The 20914-nt window shown below is 48.1% G+C and overlaps 1 protein-coding gene across 1 annotated transcript in view; it reads right to left on the bottom strand.

Moving 5' to 3' along the window:
* The window catches only part of NXN (nucleoredoxin), a 161215-nt gene extending 141201 nt beyond the window's left edge, over positions 1 to 20014 (bottom strand). The window contains exon 1 of the mRNA XM_004593946.3: positions 19552 to 20014. Coding sequence (XP_004594003.2) covers positions 19552 to 19911 — 360 coding nt within the window. The 5' untranslated portion in view covers positions 19912 to 20014. The remainder of the gene's footprint in view (positions 1 to 19551) is intronic.
* Between the last annotated feature and the right edge of the window lie 900 nt (positions 20015 to 20914).

Here is a 20914-nt window from a genome sequence, read left to right as displayed (position 1 = left end):
AGCAGGGATTAGTTCCTGACCGGTTACCACGTTCCAAGGACTGTACTATCATTCAGCATTCCAGGCCCCACAGCAAGCCTGAGGAGACAGACACTGCAATCAGTCCCATCTTACAGGCAGGGCAGCTGAGGTTCAGAAAGACTAAAGGCACTGGCCCCAAGTGTCAAAGCTACAACAGTGGGAGAGACGGCCCTGAACCAGGTCCTCCAGGGCTGGCTGCAATCTTAACCTAGTCTGAGACTCTCGGTGTCTCAGGACTCCTGCTGGCAAACTCCGCTCCCCCATCAGAACCAATACACCAGCAACATCCAACAGAGGCTAAGGATGTACATATGCATTTCATGCCTTCTTTCACCAACTGAAGGACTGCTGGCAAACTCCACCCCCCACCACCACCAGAACCAACACACCAGGATCTTCCAATACAGTCTCTAGATGTACATATGCATTTCATGCCTTCTCTCACCAGCTGAAGGAGAATGCGTTTGAGAGCAGAGATTTTGTCATTTATGCCTCTGCATCCTGACACTGCCTGAGGCAAATGAAATGCTCAGAAAACATGTGATTGACCCAGGCCTGGCAGTGCCCATGCAAAGCAATGCAAAGTACAAACTGGAGTTTTGCAATATGAGCACATACCATGTGAGAAATCCTGTTTGGGCACTTCCTGGTCCTTGTCATCACTCCTTCAATATTACATAGCAGTGGAAAACTCCTGGAGAAATGCCCTTTAACAAATAGAAACCATTAGCCCAGACTATCTTCTTTCTTTTAACATCTATTGATTTATTTATTTGAAAGACGGGGTTACACAAAAAGAGAGATATCTTCTTCCATCCACTGGTTCATTCCCCAGTTGACTGCAACAGCAGGAGCCAGGCCAGGCCATGCCAAGTCCATGTCTCCCACTCAGGTGCAGGGGCCCAAACACTCAAGCTATCTTTTGTTGCATTAGCAAGGAGCTGGATTGGAAGCAGAGCCAGGAGAACTTGCACTGGTGTTTATTCAGGATGATAGCATCACAGCTGCTTCACCACAATGCAAGCGCCCAGAGTATTTTCTTCACACTCTAAGCAAGCAGACAGACAATTCATTTCTATAACAGGGCCCAAGATAACGTTCTTTGGTTTGAGTGTGGCCTCAGAGATACAAAGAAGCATCTGTTTCTTATACTGTGGCATGTCTGGAATTCAGACCTTCCCTCTTTCCCAAACCCCAAGGAAGCCTCGATCACCTTGCAAACACACTACTGCAATCCACTTCCCAGAACCCTCACTCACAAAATCACACCTTCCAATCAGCAACACCCAGCATGCCTCTTCTTGAAGATCTGCCAAAGAGACTCTTGCTTTCTTTATAAAAGGCAGAAGTGTTCCCACTGAGTGTGGGCAGCCTGTCACTCAACAGTTTCCCAACATGCATCATCATCTCTCCCCATCCACACTTGCCCTCTTCAACAGAATCCGAGGAGCTTGCTCCTTCTCAACTTTCCCCTTCATTCCCACAAGGATTTTTGTACCCAGGCTTGCTTTCTTTCTGAACCCACTGGCCTCCCCGCTCTCCTCGTCTGCAAAGATCACTTTCAAGTCACTCTTTCCGTGAAGTTGTTTTACAGTAGTTGCCTGCCAGCTGGTCCTTGCCACCCCCTCCTCCTTGGTTACTTTGCTAAGGGAGATGCAGTTGACGCACAACACTACTGGTCTTTAGACAAACCCTATGCAAAACAAAGCACTCAAAAACTAGATGCAAGCTCCTTCAGGGAACAGCCACACTACCTTCTCCAAGTGGATTCATGTTTCCATGACAAAAGTGATTGCACGCACAACATGTGGAAGTTAGACATCTACCAATCATAGATGGCCACCTTCCTAACATGACAAGAATCCATTTGGAGTCCTGACTTCCATCTTTCTTCTTATGTATCTGTTGAATACAGCAACAGAATCAGGGGAGTTTTAAAAATTCAATCATGTATTTGAAAGGCAGTTACAGAAAGAGACAGATATTGTTCATCTGCTGGTTCACACCCCCAAATGGCTGCAACCGTTGGGAATCTGAAGCCAGGAGCCAGGAGTTTCATCCAGGTGTCCCACATGCGTGTTTACTGCTTTTCTTGGTGTATTTGCACGGAGCTGGGTTAGAAGTAGAACTTCTTCCAGGTCATGTCTCCCACATAGCTAGCAGAGGCCCGAGTACGTAAGCCATCTTCTGTTGGCTTTTCCCAGGTGCATTAGTAGGGAGCTGGATTGGTAGTGGAGCAGCCAGGACTCAAACCAGCACTCACAGGGGATACTGGCATCACAGCGGGGAGCTTGACCTACACAATGCTTATCCCTAATCTGGGGATCTTGTTTTTTTAGTTTTTTGTTTTTGTTTTTCTTTTTTTTAAACTGTTTTGTTTTTAAATTGAAAAGGCAGATATACAAATAGAAAGAAGGAGATACACGGAGAAAGATCTTTCATCTACTGGTTCACTCCCCAGGTGGCTGCAACGGTAGAGCTGAGCTGATCTGAAGCCAGGAGCCAGGTGCTTCCTCTAGGTCTCCCACACAGGTGCAGGGTCCTAAGGCTTTGGGCTGTCCCTGACTGTTTTCCCAGGCCACAAGCAGGAAGCTGGATGGGAAGTGGAACAGCCAGGACACAAACCAGCACTCACATGGGATCCCAGCAATGCAAGATGAGGGTTTAGTCGCTAGGCTCTCGTGCAGGGCCCGATCTTCATTAACTTCATCTTCAATTGCAGTTCAAGCTGATCCCAGGGTTATAACAGCTACAGTTGTGATGTAGCTTCTTCTCCCAAGGTTTCTTTACCAGCAGCCAGGTCCCAGTGTCTCAGTATAGAAACAGTGGGCCCTTTAAGAGGAGAGGACAGACAGAGCGCACTCTCATGAAGATCCCACCCTCACAGGAGTGTACCACTTCTCACCAGAGCAGGTTGGTACAGAGCGGGGCGGTCCCATACACTGTCAGTTACCCTTCTGCTTCTTAGTTATGCTGTGGTGCAGCTTCAGCAGGATGCCAGGTCGTTGGCTCCTTTCAGCCATCATAATCGGAAGTCACATAAGCTTCTTTTCTGTAGACATTACCCAGCATCAGGCATTTTGTTACAGCCACATAAAACGGCCTGAAACAGCATTCTGTTACTGCTGAACAGTTAGGGCATTTCCAGTGTCTATTATTTACAGCTTTAAAGAATACTTTCATGAAGGAAAGATAAAGTTAAGCACCATAGTTTGTTCTCATCCATTAAGACAAGCATGCAATCTAAATCTGCGACTCAGAAAACACTCTCACTTCTAAAAATACTAATTCCCTCTCCATTCTTAAATCAAGTCCCCCCTTTTTAGTGGTTTATTGGAGCCTTCAAAAGTTTATCTTCCATGATTTCTCTTACCCACTTACCTACTTAACAAACCATTCCCATAGCAACCTATTGATTTTTCAAAGGTGCATTTGCTTGCATGAACCCACAATCAAATGAACTGTGATCATGATCTGCCTCCGACAGAATAAAGAATGTTAGGGCCACAGGAAAGAGGTGAGTATAAAATTATGTAAGAATACTTTTAAAAATTTATTTATTTATTTATTTGAGAGGCAGAGATGAGAGCTCCCACCTGCTAGCTGACTCCTGATATGCATGGAACCAAGAGCTGAATTCACAACTTCCATGGGATGACCTGGAAGTTCAGTCTGCCAGGGCTGGGTATCCAGCTCACGGGACAAGGGCACCTCAACCACTAAGCTGAATGTCTGCCCCTAAGCAGACATTTGATGTAGAATCTTCATATTTTTTTTTTCTCAAAGTAATAGATGCAGCCCTAAGATCCCATAGGGGAGTTTTTCTAAGAAGAAGTCGTCACACTCTCAACAACTCCTAGGAGCCATAATCACCTAATAAAATAAAGATCCTTATATAATGAAAATAACAATTTCTTTTTTTTTTTAAAGATTTATTTTATTTTTATTACAAAGTCAGATATACTGAGAGGAGGAGAGACAGAGAGGAAGTGGAGCTGCCGGGATTAGAACCAGCGGCCATATGGGATCAAGGAGAGGACCTTAGCCACTAGGCCACGCTGCCGAGCCCAGAAAATAACAATTTCTTAGCTTATACCCTTTCCACAACTTTGGATTATAGGGGTGGATGATTCTCTTTAAAAAAAAAAAGTGTAACATTTCAGTTGATACAAAGCTGTATTAAGTACAACTAGCCTCTTACTAATCACCACAAATGACAGCACAGTACAACTGGCTGGCACAGGGAGGCCTTTTGTCCTTTCAGAGGTCTGATGGGAAGATTGACAACCTCTTACCTTCTCCGCCTGGCAGGACTCTCTCTGCAGGCTGTCTCCTGACCGCTGGGGGTTCACGCTGGAGGAGGCCCTCCTGGAAGCAGCAAAGCTGCTTTCACAGATCTCCTCAGGCTGGCACACCGAGCAGGGAGAATTCCGCTCCTCCTCTCTAGGTGTGTGGGGTCATTATCAAGGCTGACATCCCACAAGTTATCCTAGTGACAGGCTGTGTGACATTTTAAGCTTTTTCTTAGGAAGAAAAGAGCAGCATCTGGGGCTGGCATTTTTTGTGATGCTGACATTCTATATCCAAGTACCAGCTAATGCACCTGGGAAAGCAGCAGAAGATGGTCCAAGTACTTGGACACTGCCACCCATGTGGGGAGACCCAGAGGAAGTTCCAGGCTCCAGCCTTCAGCCTGACCCAGTCCCAAAAATTGCAGTCACTTGGTAGTGACCAACAGATGGAAGATTCTCTTTCTCTCTCAATTACAATGACATTCAAGTAAACAAATAAACAAAACAAAAAAAAAACACAGGAAAAATAACACCTACAGGGAATCGAAGAATATAAACAAGACTTAAGCAAAGCTCTATATCAGCAGTGTATCACACACAGAGTTATCATGCACAAAACACAAGCGATTAAGACCATGGAGGATGCGTCGGGGAAGCGAGCTATGGTCTGCAGTAGGAGAGAGGCTTCTCCTTGTGCACCTTTTATTTCCTTTGATTTTTTAAAAATGTACTGCTGGCCTGGCACAGTAACCTACCAGTCCTCACCTTGCACGCACCGGGATCCCATCCCATCCAGCTCCCTGCTTGTGGTCTGGGAAAGCAGTCGAGGACGGCCCAAAGCCTTGGAACCCTGCACCCATGTGGGAGACCTAGAGGAGGTTCCTGGTTCCTGGCTTCAGATAGACTGGGAACGGCTCAGTTCTGGCTATTGCAGCCACTTGGGGAGTGAACCACTGGACAGAAGATCTTCCTCTCTGTCTCCCCTCCTGTGTATCTGATTTCTCCCCCGCAAATTAATTAAATTAAAATAAAATGTACTGTCCTTCTAGAAAATAATTTCAAACACAAAATCTATTTATGTAAAATATATATTTAAACATAAACATTTTTGTATGCAGTATACACATTTTCTTTTTTGGAAGAATATACAAGATACCATTAACAGTGGATAGTTTTTTTAAAAAGCTAAAAATGGGAAAATACTGGGAGAGTGAACCAGTGAATGGAAGACTGTGTCTCTGTAACTCTGCCTTTCAAATAAATAAAAGAAACTTTTAAATATATACTAAGCATAAGGCATATAAGCGTTTTTTCATGAAAACAGTGATGTAAAGGCATGATTAGATACATTTAGAACTGGACAGAAATAAATCCCTCTCCCTGTGGTGGGTGGGGTCTTCTGCTCCACATTCACCTAGTTATCACCGACTCCGTGGCAGAACACAATGGATGATCTCGGGGAAAAAAATCGCTGACCTAGCCTTCAGAGGAAACCTGGGCTTTAGAGCGAAAATGTGCCACCAGTTCCTGCAACTTAACACGTTCTGTAAATCCAAATGAAAGACAGTACGTCCAAGGGGTATTAAGTAGTATTTTACTCTTAAGAACATTTGTACAAGCTTAGAACAATGCAGTAAGGGTTGAAGCAAGGGACCTTCTACACATTTAGAAAACTGATTCCTCCCCCCAGGAAAGTGTTTTAAGGTATTTAATTCCAATTCATCCTCATGCCTAACATTGGAACTGTCAGAATTCTCAGGTGCCAAACCGCAGTGTGTGGAACAGATTTGTGTGTAATCTCAAACGGGCAAAGCCTCGGATAAGAAAACAAATCCATTCCAAAATAAGGTAATTTTTTCAAAATAAAGTCATATATTAAGAAAAACAAATATCCCTGCCTATGGACACTGGCTTGCTTTGTAGCCAGTAACTGTCTAAGGCTAATTTTGAAACAAAATGCCACACTTAATTAGCCAGCGGGGTTCTCATCCTGTGCGTGATGGGGAAGGAGAATGACATTAAGAAAAAGACACCCTCAGGCTCTATTAGCGCCCTAATGAGACAGTGGGGGCAGGGCGTGTTGGGGAAGGGGACAGAGCAGTGGATACTGCCAGGAGGCCTCTGGAAGGGGCAGGATCTGGGCCTCTGGGATAGGCAAGGCAGCTCTCTGCCACACACTGTCAGGTGGATGTGGACACAGCTATTCCTAAAGGATCCTTCAGAGGAAGTAAATGCAGCAGCCCGCCACACATGCCTCTTGTCAAGGCAGGATTTACACCCAAGAGGGAGAAATGTGTATGACTGCTTAACCATTGTCTACGATTTCACCACAGAGACCAACAGTTGGAAGAAGGAATGTCAACTTCCAGGACAGGAGAAAGAGGGAGAGTCCGGCAAGTACTGACTGGTGAACTTGACATCAGTTTTTAAATAAGTCCTCTGGCTAAACACATTCTCAGAAAAAGAATGTGATCAGGAAGAGAAAAAAGGAAATGATCAGTTAGAAGCACGCAGGCACTCACCAAGCAGCAGTCATTTCAGGCCATCTTTCCATGAGAAGGAGATGGGAAATTGTCTCCTGGGATAAGCATGCCAATCAAACGGAGAAATGCTGGGCTCAATAGTGACTCAGGCACCAATTAGGAGAATTTAGAACTGGTTGAGTTTGAAGTGCGTGGAACAAGCATCAGTCCACTATTAGCCCGCAGGAGCTCTCTAGCACGGACCCCAACACTCCCACCCCAGGTATAGTCAACATCCTTGTCAAATGCCCCATAAAACTCTGGAAGGATCCCATAAAGTGAGCAAAGGGCTCTGATTATTGCAGGTGACTGCCTCAGCATACAAAGACTTGAACAGACTGGAAAACTGATCAAATCTAAATAAGGTTATTCCTGAAAATGATAATGGTAAGATTTTAGATTGATTCCTAGTGGTTCAGGCACTGGAATTGTGGTTGACAAAAAGGTCAGGGCTTCCACACAGTGTGATGTGATTGTCCGAAAGGCTACTGCAATCTCAGTCTGTCTTAACTCCAGTCTTGATAAGATCTGGAACAATGGAGGGAAGTCAGTCAGCTTGCTCTTTGTGTCTGGGGCAATCCAGTCTGGGGGCTGTTACTCTTCAGGAGGGGTCTTAGACAAACCTGGGCAGGTAGGGCTCAGACATCAACAAGGGGGACATGAGAATACACACCACAGAAATAGCCCAATGAGGGCCTGGCACAAAAGCTTAGTGGCTAAATCCTCACCTTGCACACCCAAGATCCCATATGGGTGCTGGTTCTAATCCTGGCTTCCAGCTCCCTGCTTGTGGCCTAGGAAAGCAGTAGAGGATGGCCCAAAGCATTGGGACCCTGCACCCACATGGGAAGCCTGAAAGAGGCTCCTGGCTTCCAGGTTTGAATTGGCTCAGCTCCGGCTTTTTTTGTTTTGTTTTGTTTTAAGATTTATTTATTTTTATTTGAAAGGCAGATGTACAGAGAGGAGGAGAGACAGAGAGAAAGATCTTCCGTCCAATGATTCACTCCCCAAGTGACGGCAACGGCCGGTACTGAGCCGATCCGATGCCAGGAACCAGGAACCTCTTCCAGGTCTCCCACATGGCTGCAGGGTCCCAGTGCTCTGGGGCGTCCTCAACTGCTTTCCCAGGCCACAAGCAGGGAGCTGGATGGGAAGTGGAGCTGCCTGGATTAGAACCGGTGCCCATATGGGATCCCTGCGCATTCAAGGCGAGGACTTTAGCCGCTAGGCCACGCTGCCAGGCCCCAGCTCCGGCTGTTGTAGCCACTTGGGAGGACTCAAAGTTCACCTTCACGTCTCCATTAGTTCAGAAATTTGCTGTCGAGATTCACTGGGGTAGTTGATCAGTTTGTTCTGCTCTCCATTCTCAGCAAACCAATGGGTGCCACGGCCCAGACCAGACCAGCCCAGCCCACCACTCACTCAGTCCTCACATACCACAGAAGGAGCTGCAGCCCAGTCAGAGAGACCCCCAACAACCCCCACTTGGCCAGCCCTCTAGCTCTGGTTCCTGTGCTTTCCAGTATGTTCAGTGGACTAGTCCATTCTGCCCCACATCCCATTGAGATCTTGTACACACCATTGGGCATTGGAGCCTAATTCAACCCAACAGACTCCACCCTGTAGCCCACACTCATGCCAGCGAGTGCCACTGCCTATCCAGCCAGGTCTGCCCCCAGTTCTGGTACAAGGTGAGGACTTTAGCGACAAAGCTACTGTGCTGGGCCCCAAAATAAATAAATCGGGAAAGAAAGAGAAAGAGAAAGAGAAAGAGAAAGAGAAAGAGAAAGAGAAAGAGAAAGAGAAAGAGAGAGAGAGAGAGAGAGAAAGAGAAAGAAAGAAAGAAAGAAAGAAAGAAAAGAAAAGAAAAGAAAAGAAAAGAAAAGAAAAGAAAAGAAAAGAAAAGAAAAGAAAGATGGCTCAAGGACCCAGGAATCTTATTTGCCTGCAATTCTTGGTCACTCGGGAGGGCATGGCTGAAGTCAAAAAACACTTCCCTCAGAAGATGGTTCACTGTGGTCACTAGAATTTCCCCAGCACAGATCAGATGACCACTTGCCAGGCACATTCCCTGCAGTAACCCAGCCTGATTCCCCGTGATGGATCTCCCCTTTCAGATGCTCATTCTGACTGGTGTGGAACCCTGGCTTCCGGCTACACAGGTGTGGATGTCTGCAACTGCTAGCATCCCATATGGGCACCGGTTTGTGTCTCAGCTGCTCCACTTCCAATCCAGCTCCCTGCTATAGCCTGGGAAAGCAGCAGAGGATGGCTCAAGTCCTTGGTCTCAGCACCCTTGTGGGAGACGGAGATGAGGTTCCTGGCTACTACCTGTGGCTAACCTGGTTTTTATAATCATTTGGGGAATGAACCATCAGATGGAAAGTGTGCCTGCACTCACATTCTCTCTCTCTGTGTAACTCTGCCTTCTAAGTAAATAAATCTTGGGCCCAGTATGGTAGCATGGCAGCTAAAAATCCTCGCTTTGAACACACCAGGATCCCACGTGGGCACCGATTCTAATCCCGATGGCTCCACTTCCCATCCAGCTCCCTGCTTGTGGACTGGGAAAGCAGTCAAGAATGGCCCAAAGCCTTGGGACCCTGCACCTGCGTGGGAGACTCAGAAGAGGCTCCTGGTTCCTGGCTCAGCTCTAGCCATTGCAGACAGTCGAGTGAATCATCGGACAGAAGATATTCCTCTGTTTTTCCTCCTCTGTGCATATCTGATTTCCCAGTTTTAAAAATAAATAAATATTTTTAAAATGTTAGAAAATTTTAAAAACTGTCTGGAACTGTCTCTAAAACAATTTGGGTGGTGGGCAGGGGTACCCATGAGTTGAAGGGTACCTGTGTGTTGAGGGAATACCCATAGTTGGGTCTGGGAGGGTACAGAGACTCCCTGTACTATTTCTAAAGTTTTCCCACAATAGAAACTTTAAAAAGTAAATAACTGGTAGGTTAAAGATGAACCTACCAATGTCTCTCCTGAATTCTCCATCAGCTCAAAAGAGAATATGACTGTATTTAGTAAACCTGAGCATTCAGTTAGTCGAGGGATGGCCTAGAATTATACGCATACTCAGAAGAAAGGATGCTGTCATCAACAGATAAACACAGCTGTCCTCTTAGGAAGTAAAAAAGGTGGATTAATTCTTTTTTTAAGACTTACTTATTTTTATTGGAAAGTCAGTATAACTGAAGAGAAAGAGAGACAGAGAGAAAGATCTTCCATCCACAGGTCCTCTGATTCACTTCCCCAGTGGCCACAACAGTCAGAGCTAAGCCGATCCAAAGCCAGGATCCTGGAGCTTCTTCCGGGTCTCCCACGCAGGTGCAGGGTCCCAAGGCTTTGGGCCATCCTCGGCTGCTTTCTCAGGCCACAAGCAGGGAGCTGGATGGGAAGCGGAGCTGCCAGGGTTAGAATCAGCGCCCATATGGGATCCCAGCACATGCAAGGTGAGGACTTCAGCTGCTAGGCTACCACGCTGGACGTGATTAATTCATTTTAAAAAGATTTATTTACTTTATTTGAAGCAATAGAAGAGACAATCAGAGAAGGAAGTCTTCCGTCTGCTAGTTCACTGTCCCAATGGCTACAATGGCCAGAGCAGAGCTGATTCAACGCTGGAAGCCAAAAGCTTCCCCCAAGTCTCCCCATGTGGACACAGAGGTCTAAGGATCTGCAGCCATGTTCCATTGCCTTCCCAGGCCAAAAGCAGGGAATGGGAGTGGAAGTAGAGCATCCGAGTGGCCACATGGGATGGCACCCATGGGATGTTGGCACCCACATGGGATGTTGGCACCAAGAGCAGAAGATTAGCCTAGCCTCATTAATCCATTTTTTTGTTACTATAATGAAATACCTGAGGCTAGCTAATTTATGAAGATGAGATTTATTTTGGCTCACAGTTTTGGTCCAAGGTCGAAGGTCACATCTGGTAAGGCCTCTGGCTGGCAGAGTCCCACAGCAATACAGGGTACCACGTGCAGGAAACAAGAGCAGGTGTCTATGTGTCTCTTCTGAGCTTCCTTGTTCTTACAAAGTCACCAGGATTCAATCACAGACTGCACCTGGAAGACTTTTCTAAGCTTCATCACCTCCAAAAACCACAGGTCAGAAATTTCAATACATGAAGCCCTGGGGACACGAACTATTCCCCAACTGGCAGAGGACCAGATGCCAAGAACCAGGGATATACAGGGATTGAGCACCTGCTTCCTATAGTGGAGTATCTGGGTTTCAATTCTGGTTCCACTGCAGAGTCCAGCTTCCTGCTAACGCACGCTCTGGAAGGCAGAGGGAAGACCCAAGTCACTGAGTGTGGGAGATGGCAACAAAGTGCCTGGCTCCTGGCTTTGGCCTGACTCAGCCTTGGCTATCACAAGAACTTATGCAGGAGTGGATCTCAACGTTTTACACCAAAACAAACTTCTCTTTTAATTCTATTCCTCCAGGAACTTTCTGAAGTCCTCTCCTAAAACTGCTTAAAATTGAAAACAAAATGAAATACACACACCTACAGTCACACCCATTTGGAGTAGTGAGGGCCAAAGTACGACTTTCCCCTGCTGCACGCTGTTCCGCACAATCTTTATATTTTCACATCAAACCCTGAAAAATGAGTAACAGATGGGGCAGCTGTGCTGAGAGCCACACTGCGATCAAAAGAAAACCGTCTTGACCCGATAGTGTTTAAAGTGGGAAGTGGCAACATCTTCAGACTTTTTCAACACACCAAATCCATTCACATTTTTATCTCAAGGATATTGACCAAAAAAAGACAAATCAAACATTACAGAACTGATGCATTTGGTTACAAATTCTCCTAGGAAAACAAAGAGAAAACTCCAGAGAGCGGAAATTCACCACACCCTGTTTTTTGTGACTATTCAATAGGGATCCAAGATAAAAGCTTCATGATCCACACAAGTATGACTTGAATGTATTGGTAATTGGTGTCTACATTGAAATAATCCAACAGGGAGCAGGGGAGGAGATGATAGATTTCAGGCAGAGGAATGCTGACTGTTAAGCTGTGACAGCATTGGAAAAAGGATTTTCTGATGTGTAGTTCATACAAAATACATTGTATATGTGACCCAAGAGTTATGACCAGCAAGCGGCAGAAAATTTATGTTTGCTTTTAATCACAGATGCCACAGAACAAAAGTTTCCATTACAGCGTTTCACTCCAGAATAACAGCACTCGGGAACACTCAATTACTATACTTCTTCCTTGTCATAAAGCAGAAAGCACATGTTTGAGATTTCACTGGAAGTTAGAACAGCACTTTCTGAAAACCTCATAAAAGGGAAGACTGATTTAGTCCTCGGATCTCGGCAGGATACCTGAAGTTCAATTTAGTCTCTGAACAAAAGCACTAAAGCAGCCTGTGGGCTTTGCATAGGACAAAGGAGAGATGGGGGGAGCACATCACAGGCTCAACTAACAAAAAAATCATTAAAAAAAGAAAAAAGAAAGAAAAGAAAAGAAAAAGGCCCTTAGAAACCATCACCACGCAAAGGCACAGCAAACCAAAGTTCTGCCTCTCCTGTCTGCCAGGCAACAACACATGTTTTAAGCAGTTAAACTCCCTCTATCTTATTTCAGAGTGTTCAACGCACACCAAGAGTGAATCCAGGCCCAAAGCAGTTTATGGAAAAGAACTCAGCTCCCTCCTCTTCTGTGGAGAATGTTTGATGTCAACCTTTTTTTTTTTTTTTTTAAGATACAGTTTCATGAGCAGAAAGAACCCAGTTTGAATTAAAGGGAGTTCAGCCAAACTCTTTCATCCGGCACTGTGACCCTGATCTCATAATCGGTTCTCTTTGCTTCATTCTCCAACTCCAGCATACTTTGAGCAGTTAAAACGCTTAATATCTACCAATGATTGGTGACTGGAAGATGGAATATGCATCCATTTTGAATTCCATGGAAGAGCAACGCCAGAAAAAAGCAAACTATTCATGGAACATAGAGGCATGCTATGGCAGGTCTATAGATGGAACTATTTTAACAATTTTAAGCTAGCTGACATTTCAAAAATGGAAAGTCAGGCCTTTTCCTATTTTTGAACGCAGAATTACACTGCCATACAGATGTACAAGGAACTACAGGAATGTTCCTACCTGGGACATCCATTTGCTCATTTAAGTGCTCTTTAAGATACTCATTACAGGACCCATGGTAGCCTATTGGCAAAAATCCTCGCCTTACACTGGCCGGATCCCATATGGGTGCCAGTTCGTGTCCCAGAGGCTCTGATTCCCATCCAGTTCCCTGCTTGTGGCCTGGGAAAGCAGCTGAGGATGACACAAAGCCATGGGACCCTGCACCCAAAGGGGAGACCCGGAGGAGGCTCCTGGCTTCAAATCAGCCCAGCTCTAACCAATGCAGCCATTCGGGGAGTGAACCAGAGGATGGAGGATGTCTCTCTAACTCTGCCCTTCAAACACAAATCAAATAAATCTTAAACAACAACAAAAATCTGTGTCCAGGATCTATGGACACTCACAGAAGTGTCCCCCCTAGAAGGAAAAGACAGAGAGAAACACTTTTTGCCACAGGACACCAGGGCTGCATTTAGAAGCTATAAGCTCAGCCAGAAATTCAAGTTCAGAGGAGTCTGGGAGCACGAGTCAGGTGAAGATGAGACTGAAGAGCTAATCAGGGGCCAAACTCTCATGTCAGGACTTGACCACAAGGCTAAGACCCCTGAAGAATCCTCCAGCAGGATAATGACCAAGGTCAGAGCCATGTTTCTGAACTTGTCATTTCACTTTACAATTAGCATTGCTGTCCAAGGCAGGGTCTGAGGACCAGGGCTTATCCACGGGTTGTCTGTCACCCATCCCCCCAAGGTAAGCACAGAGATGGTGAGGTAATACTCACCAAAGTTACAGCCATACCACATTCGAGTGCGTGGTCAATGGACCCATCTCAATGAACAGGACAGACACGAGGCTGTGTGTTGCCAACTCAAGGGAGGGTCAACTCACATGAGACAAGCTGCACACTGGCTACATGCAGCAGGATCATGCACCAATGTGTCACTGATGGGAAATTTTACAATGAAGTAGTGACAATCTGAGATGCTCTGGTCTACAGAACCATTTCACGGGGTCAGGACTGGAAGCAGGGAGCCCCAGGAGATGGACAATTGGTAGGCAGCAGTCCAGAGGAAACCTCAACTAGAGCAGTGACAGCAGGAATGGGGAGATGAGGTCAGAGTCCAGAACTATGAAGGGGGTCAAATCAACAAGATTTGGTGCCTTTGGGATGTGAGGGATGGAAGGAAACCAAGGATGGCTCCCGGGACCCAAGAACTTTTATTTACTTTCAAAATAATGGCAAGTTATAAAACACCACTATTCAAGGGCTTCATGAAAGTCAGAATTTGAAAAAAAAAAAAAAAAGATTCTGAACTCATGGCCAGTATTGAAGGCCTTTGAATAAGTATAATGGCAAATTAATGAAATATAGGAAAACCAAGTACCCTGGTGGTTAACACCACGTACTGCTGGGAATTCAGATGGTGGAGCAAGAAAACACACTCTATGCCAAGGCTATGCTGCCGTCCCGAAACAGAATTACACAGTCAGGAGCCCCATCTAGTTCTGAACAGCGTAGTGGAAGTCCCATCAGGAAAAACAAAAACAAAAAAACAGGAAGCTCCCAAAGGACCCGCTCAACCTCCCACCCCAGCTGTTGCACAGCACGAAGCCAAAGCATGGGAAAAAGAGGGTAGGGAGTACAAAAGTTCATCAGCAACCTTAACTTCAAAACCTACTGCTTTCCTCTGTGCTCTGGCTTCCATCCCACCCCACCCACATCACAAAGACAAATCAATGAGCCAGCACCTAGGACAGCTAGAGCTGGAGCGGGTAAATGGAGGGTGAGCGTCCCTCCCACAATAGCGACCTATCTGAGATGTCCTGTCCAATGCATTCTACAGCTGGGCCTCTTCAGGGGAGGTGCAGAGGTCTTACCACTGCAGAGATCGCTCCTATCCATGTCCCACAAGAAAGAACAGCAAACCTTCACTCTCCCGCTACTCAGAACTGAGCAGCCAGGGTTGGCTCAAGCCCTACCTAAAAGCTTCAGCATACTCCAAGGTGACCAGCAAATACATACTTTCTCTCAGTAAGGTGTCTGATGGCTGATCATCTTCAAATTGTCACCGTTCATCATTGATGTCACATACCATTGACTATTGAGTTTCATCAGCAAATAGAAAAATGGAATTCAACAACTATCCACGATCTCCCAGAACTTCAAGGGATTTATGACTTTATATTCCCTTGCCTTTGTTATTTTATTCTTTCAGTTTCTAATTCCTTTATGACTCTGTATACTTATAAAACTTAAAAAACAAGGACCTGGCATTGTGGCATCATGGGTTAAGACATCACCTGAAGTGCCAGCATCCCGTGAGCACCAGTTGGAGTTCCAGCTGCTTCACTTCTAACCCAGCTCCCTGTTAATGCACCTAGCAAAGCGATGGAGGATGACCTGAGTTCTCGGGCCCCTCCCACATACATGGGAGAACCAGATGGAGTTCCATGCCGCTGGCTTCCACCTGGCCCAGACCTAGTTGCTGTTGCCATTTGGGGAGTGAACTAGCAGATGGAAGAACTCTCTCTTTCTCTTTATCTCCCTCTCTCTCCCACTCTCCCAGTGTATGTGTGTATCTCCCTGTCTCTGTAACCCTATCATTCAAATAAATTCTTACAGACATTTGTATCTTATGAGAATGGGTAATTAGCACAGTGGTTAAAGACATAGCTTGCAATGCATACATCCCATATCAGAGCACCTGGATTCAAGTTTTGGCTCGACTTCCAATTCAGCTTCTTGCTAACGTGTACGCTGGGAGACACCAGGTAACAGCTCAAGTACCTGGGTCCCTGCCCACCTGTATAGGAGACCCAAATGGAGCTCCAGATACCAAGCTTCAAACTAGGCCAGCCACAGCTGTTGCAGGCCTTTGGAAAATAAACCAGCAAACAGCAGAGTGAGACCTTCCAACGCGGGTGGCAGGGGCCCACACACTTGGGCCATCATTTACTGCTTCCCAAGATGCATTAGCAGGAGTGCTGCATCAGTAGGAACTAGGACTTTACCTGGCACTCTGGTACGGGTTGTGGGTGTTGCAAGAAGAAACTTACCCTGCTGTACCACATGCCTGCCCCACACCTGGTTTTTAAAGCCAGACCCTTTTGCCCATCTTTTTCCCACCTTTGAAGTGAACAAAAGCCATGGTGACCTATCAGTAGCATGGAACTCATTCTCATACTCTCTGCAGTATGTGGATCTGAGGAAGCCTGGAGAGACAGAGTTCTAAGGCTCAGCTGAATCAAATCCATCAAGAGCCAACAAAGGGACTCAGGTGGCTTCTAGACCAAGCCTCTGACTGACGAAGAGAACCAAGAGAGCCACCAGAGCAGCAGGGGGCCAGCAGCCCCCCCCCCACACACACACACACACACACACGGGCTGGCTGGAGGATGTGCCCACTCCTCCTCGCTGCAGCAACTAGAGAAGAGATGCTGGACCCAAACCCTGACTTTACCACCCTCCCTCCCCCACCCAACCTTCTCTCCTCCTTTCCATCACGTAGGAAGTTCTGAGACGCAATAAACCTGTGCCAATAAACCTGTCCAGCGGGAAGCTACTGATCTGGACCCTTTGATGTCAAAAATCTCACCCCCACCAAATGGTTTCCATAAGGCATCCAGCCAGGCAAAGCTCAGACCTGCGGCTCTAAGACCAAAACCTCTCTGCTATGATACTGAAGAGCTCAGCTCTCCAGTTCCAACAACGCAGTAACTTACACTCGCCAAACTCTAAAAGTCCAACTCTACATCACTACGCAAGACTTCAGCACAATCTTCAGACAATTCAAAGACATTGACCAAGCTACTCATTAAAACACGTCTAACTGCCTTCACCTCAGGATTACAGGTTTTCTGACATAACTGCTCTTGTAAATGCACTCAAAGTTCTATTATCATCTAATTACAATTTCTATACAGCTATGTAATAATAAATGTGTTTTGGAAACCAAGGGAAAAAGTTTCAATGACTTTTGTACTTAGCACTAAAACAAGCAGAAACAGGACACTCTTCCATTAAAAAAAAAAAACACTGGAGTTGTTTGTTCTTTCTTCATAGCCTCCAATCAAGGTAAGGGGAGCCCGGCAAAACTCAGGCTTAGAATATACAGCCATTCCCAGACTTTCTTACTATATAAAGGAGAAATTAATAAAGAGAGAGAGAGAAAGAAATACCACACAGCATTTCTTTGCCCCACCATAATTTTTCAATTTTCTTTTGAGAGATGCCAGCCAATAGCTAATTAGAACCATACCCTTTGTTATCCCAATGGGAAGAAGTACACAAATGTTTTTAGAGAACAGATGTTAATGAGAACTTAAAAACGAGTAATTTGGAACTTCGATTTTCGCTCAGTGTAAAACAAAATTCCCTTCTTTCAAGTTATTTTTATGGATGGTGAAAAAACAAGGAGTTAAACGTTCACCCATCCAGACCCCTGGCCGGGGGTACCCTGGCTTTTTTCCTTGTTCTTGAGGTGAAACGAGCATCACAAAGTCAAGAGATAAAACCTGAGAGGAAAGGAACATATGTTCTAGCTCTCCGGAGTGGGGAACGACCCCTCTCCAAGTGAGTTTCCAGGAGTCTGTTTCCAGCAAGCATGGCAGCCAGTTCCTCACCTGGCCTTGGTCACCAGGCTTGTGTTGGGGTGCAGGTCCTGAACTGCCTGCATCCAGCAACAAGGAGGGCCAGAAATCACCTCCTTGAACACTGGATCGGTCCTAGAGAATCGTGTGAACTGCGGAACGTGGGTCGGAACACTTCTGTGCAATATGTGTTTGAGAGACCACTGCACAAGGTCTACACAGGGCGGCACTCTAAGCCATCACCAGGGTCACAGGACTCTGTGGAACTGGCAGGTCCAGGCTGGGGCCACACAACACCTCTTGGCATACAAAGGGGCTGGCCCAAGCACAGAGAAGCAGGCTGGAGCTATTTCCTACCAAGTATTTCCCTTTTTCGGAAAAAGCTTTAAGCATTCACGAAACATCTCCGCTGCTGCGTATTTTAACTGCCCAGTCAATCCATTCCTCTTCCATACAAAACGTCAGAGGCTTGAGGCTGCAACAGCTGCTCAACCATCACTGTACATTTTTGAAAGATGGAAATCATTGGCTTTGCCCAAGAAGAACATCATTTTAAATGGATTTTGGGCTACAACAGAAACTTGCCATAACACTGAAAAAAAATGTGTCTTTTTGGGGGGGAAGGGTAGGTAACTTTCTAAACATTACTCATAAGCAAAAAGAATATAAAAACCACCACCACAAAAAAAAACCGCTTTCCATATTCTGAAGCACAAAGTACTAGCCGCACGCAGTCATGTTCTACCGCGCATATAAAACATGGGTCAAAAACGCTGAAGAGCGGTTAACACGCCGAGCCCTGCCTCTGTAGTGACAGAGCTCGTGATTCTCCCACCTTAACTACACACACTGTACCGGTTCAACTGTATTTCATACTTCAAAAATCCCAGTTCTGCCCCTGCCCCTGCTTTGGGATGGATGATTTACTCAAGACTTTCCCAGTCCCAGCCTAAGTCTCTGGCTCTCACTAAATCTAAATCACTCTTCTCGACAAGACCCGTACACGTAAAGGAAACGTGCGGCGTGAGTTACCACGCTCCCCAGAGCAGCCTGCACGGCCACCCCATACACGGAGACCCTCCCGGGTTGGGGTTCTCACCCCAAACAAAGCGAGCCCGCTCCAAAAACTCAGCTCTGTGTCTGCGCCTTTCCAAACTGCCCTGCAGTTCGTTTGATTGAAACACACATCTTGAGCCAACAGAGGCACTCAGAAACCCAAACTGATTTCAGCGGCAAACTGGGAGCTGACAGCCCAGCATAAATCTCCCCCAAATCCTCGTTCTTCCAGTCCATCTGCACCTACGGAATCAGTTGAACGTCAAGTGTGACAACAGTGGGCCCACCACCCAAGTCAGGGCTGTGAGCGCCTGGGAGTCCAGCTGGACATGCAGACAATGAAAAGCTCCCCCGAGGCCACTAACTCAGGCTCGGGGGTCGGAGGAGAAGCCCCCTCCACCCCCAGTCCTGGCGGCTGCCTCCCCAAGGCTGGGTTGGGGGCGACCTGACCCCAGCCTCAGGCCTCCAGTCCTCAGCCACAAAGCGAGGGGGCCCCAGGAAAGTCGACTGCTTTGGGATCAGAAAGGAAACTTCCTGGTTTGGGCATTGTGGGTAGGGGGGCTGGCGCCCTCCCGCACCCACGACAGGGATCCGCTGGGGGTTTCGGGGTAGAAGCAAAAGCGGCCCCTCCCGGCACCTGTGCTGGGAGTGGGGGATGCAAAGCGGCGGGGCAAGGTGGTGGGGTGTCCCCGAACCGCGGCCGCCCGCTCGGCTAGGCTCTCAACTTCTCAGACCCCGACCCAGCCGGGGGGACCTGGCAAAGGTGAGGGGCGCAAGGGGTGTCAAACTTCCCCGCGCCCAGCCCAAAGGGGTGCTGGCCCCGACACGGGCGCGAGGAGGGCGGGTGGGGGAGCGAGCAGAGGGGTGGCCGGCGCCGGGACCCCCGCTCCCGGGGAGTGGGTGGACTGCGGCCCGAGGCCGGGGAGGGGGGCGCCGGCCAGGCCCGCGCCGCTCACCTTTCTGTGCTTCTCCTTGTAGGGCAGCGCCAGCCACGGCATGTCCCGCACGAAGTCCTGCCACTGCCTCTGGTCCTGGTCTGAGGACACGAAGACAATCTCCAGGCGGCTCCGCGGCTCGGGCTCGGCGGCCGCGCCAGCCCCCGGCCCCGGCCCCGGCCCGGCCGCCGCGTCCCCCCTCAGGCGGCCGTAGAAGGCGGCCAGGCTGGCGCTGAGCTGCGCGCAGGGGGCGCTCAGGCTGCAGCCGAAGTAGAGCCCGAGCAGCGAGATGCCGCGGGCGCCCAGCGAGTGCACGTCCACCTCCTCGCCGCCGCCCGTCACCAGCTTCTCGCCCAGCAGCTCCTCCAGGAAGCCCGACATCCTGGCCCACCGCGGCCCGGGCACGCGGGCGAGCGGGCGGCAGTCGGCGGCGACCCCGCTCCCTCAGCGCGCGCGGCGGGCTGCGGGCGGCGGCGGGCGCGGGGGAGAGCGGGACCACGCCCCCGGCCGGCCGCCACGCCCCTCGGCCCGCCCACGGCCCGCCCCCTCGTGGCCAGCGTGAGGCCGCGGTCCCCCCTGGCCAGGGGCGGCCGGCCCCGCCCACCCTGTCAGGCTGGGCTCCGACAGGAATGCCCGGAGCCCGACTGGGCCGCCCGTCTGCTCCGGGCCACCCTGCCGCGCCCAGCCCCGAGCTCCTGCCCCCCACCTCTGCCCAGCACCACGCCTCAGGCCCCCTGGGATGCCTCCGAAGCTGCTTTCAAGTTGCTCACAGGATTTCCTGGCGTCACAGCCTGCGTGTTATGTGCTGTTCGTGTGGTTCGTGAATGGCAGGATGCTTCAAAAAGGTGGTGGAAATTGAGTCACAAAGCTTATTGGGGTGCAAGGTTTTATAATCTGTGTGTAGTAAGAGGCCTCCTAAAAGTTCACGGCGGTGGGTATTTATCCCAGAAGTTAGGACTATCTCCCAAACACACACCAGAGTGCCTGGGGTCCATACCTAGCTTCAGCCCAATTCCAGCTTTCTAATCAGGCACAGCCTGGGAAGCAGCGAAGGTGGCTCCAGTGACCCACGGGGAAGAGCTCAGTTCCTAGCCCCCATGGGGGCTTTTGGGGGGGTGAACCAGCAGAAGGGGGCCCTCCCCTTCTCAAACAAAAGATGCAAGTACCCTATTCGCTGTGCATTTTCCAATGGGGTGCTGGGCACACAAGGGACACAGTCCAGGTGTGCTGAAGGGTTGAGCACAGATAACGGCACAGGACTCCAGGACACAAGAAGCTTGTCTCCATCATACAGAACTGTCCCCATCTCTGCAAACTGGGGTGACACATGCTGTGGCACCTCTGCATGCATAGGGGCTGTCTCGCAACTCGCTCCAATGCTTGT

This window comes from Ochotona princeps, chromosome 17 (genome assembly GCF_030435755.1).
Source record: "Ochotona princeps isolate mOchPri1 chromosome 17, mOchPri1.hap1, whole genome shotgun sequence".
Classification (NCBI taxonomy): domain Eukaryota; kingdom Metazoa; phylum Chordata; class Mammalia; order Lagomorpha; family Ochotonidae; genus Ochotona; species Ochotona princeps.
The sequence above is the reverse complement of the archived record's forward strand: the minus strand, read 5'-3'. Positions and strand labels throughout refer to the sequence as shown.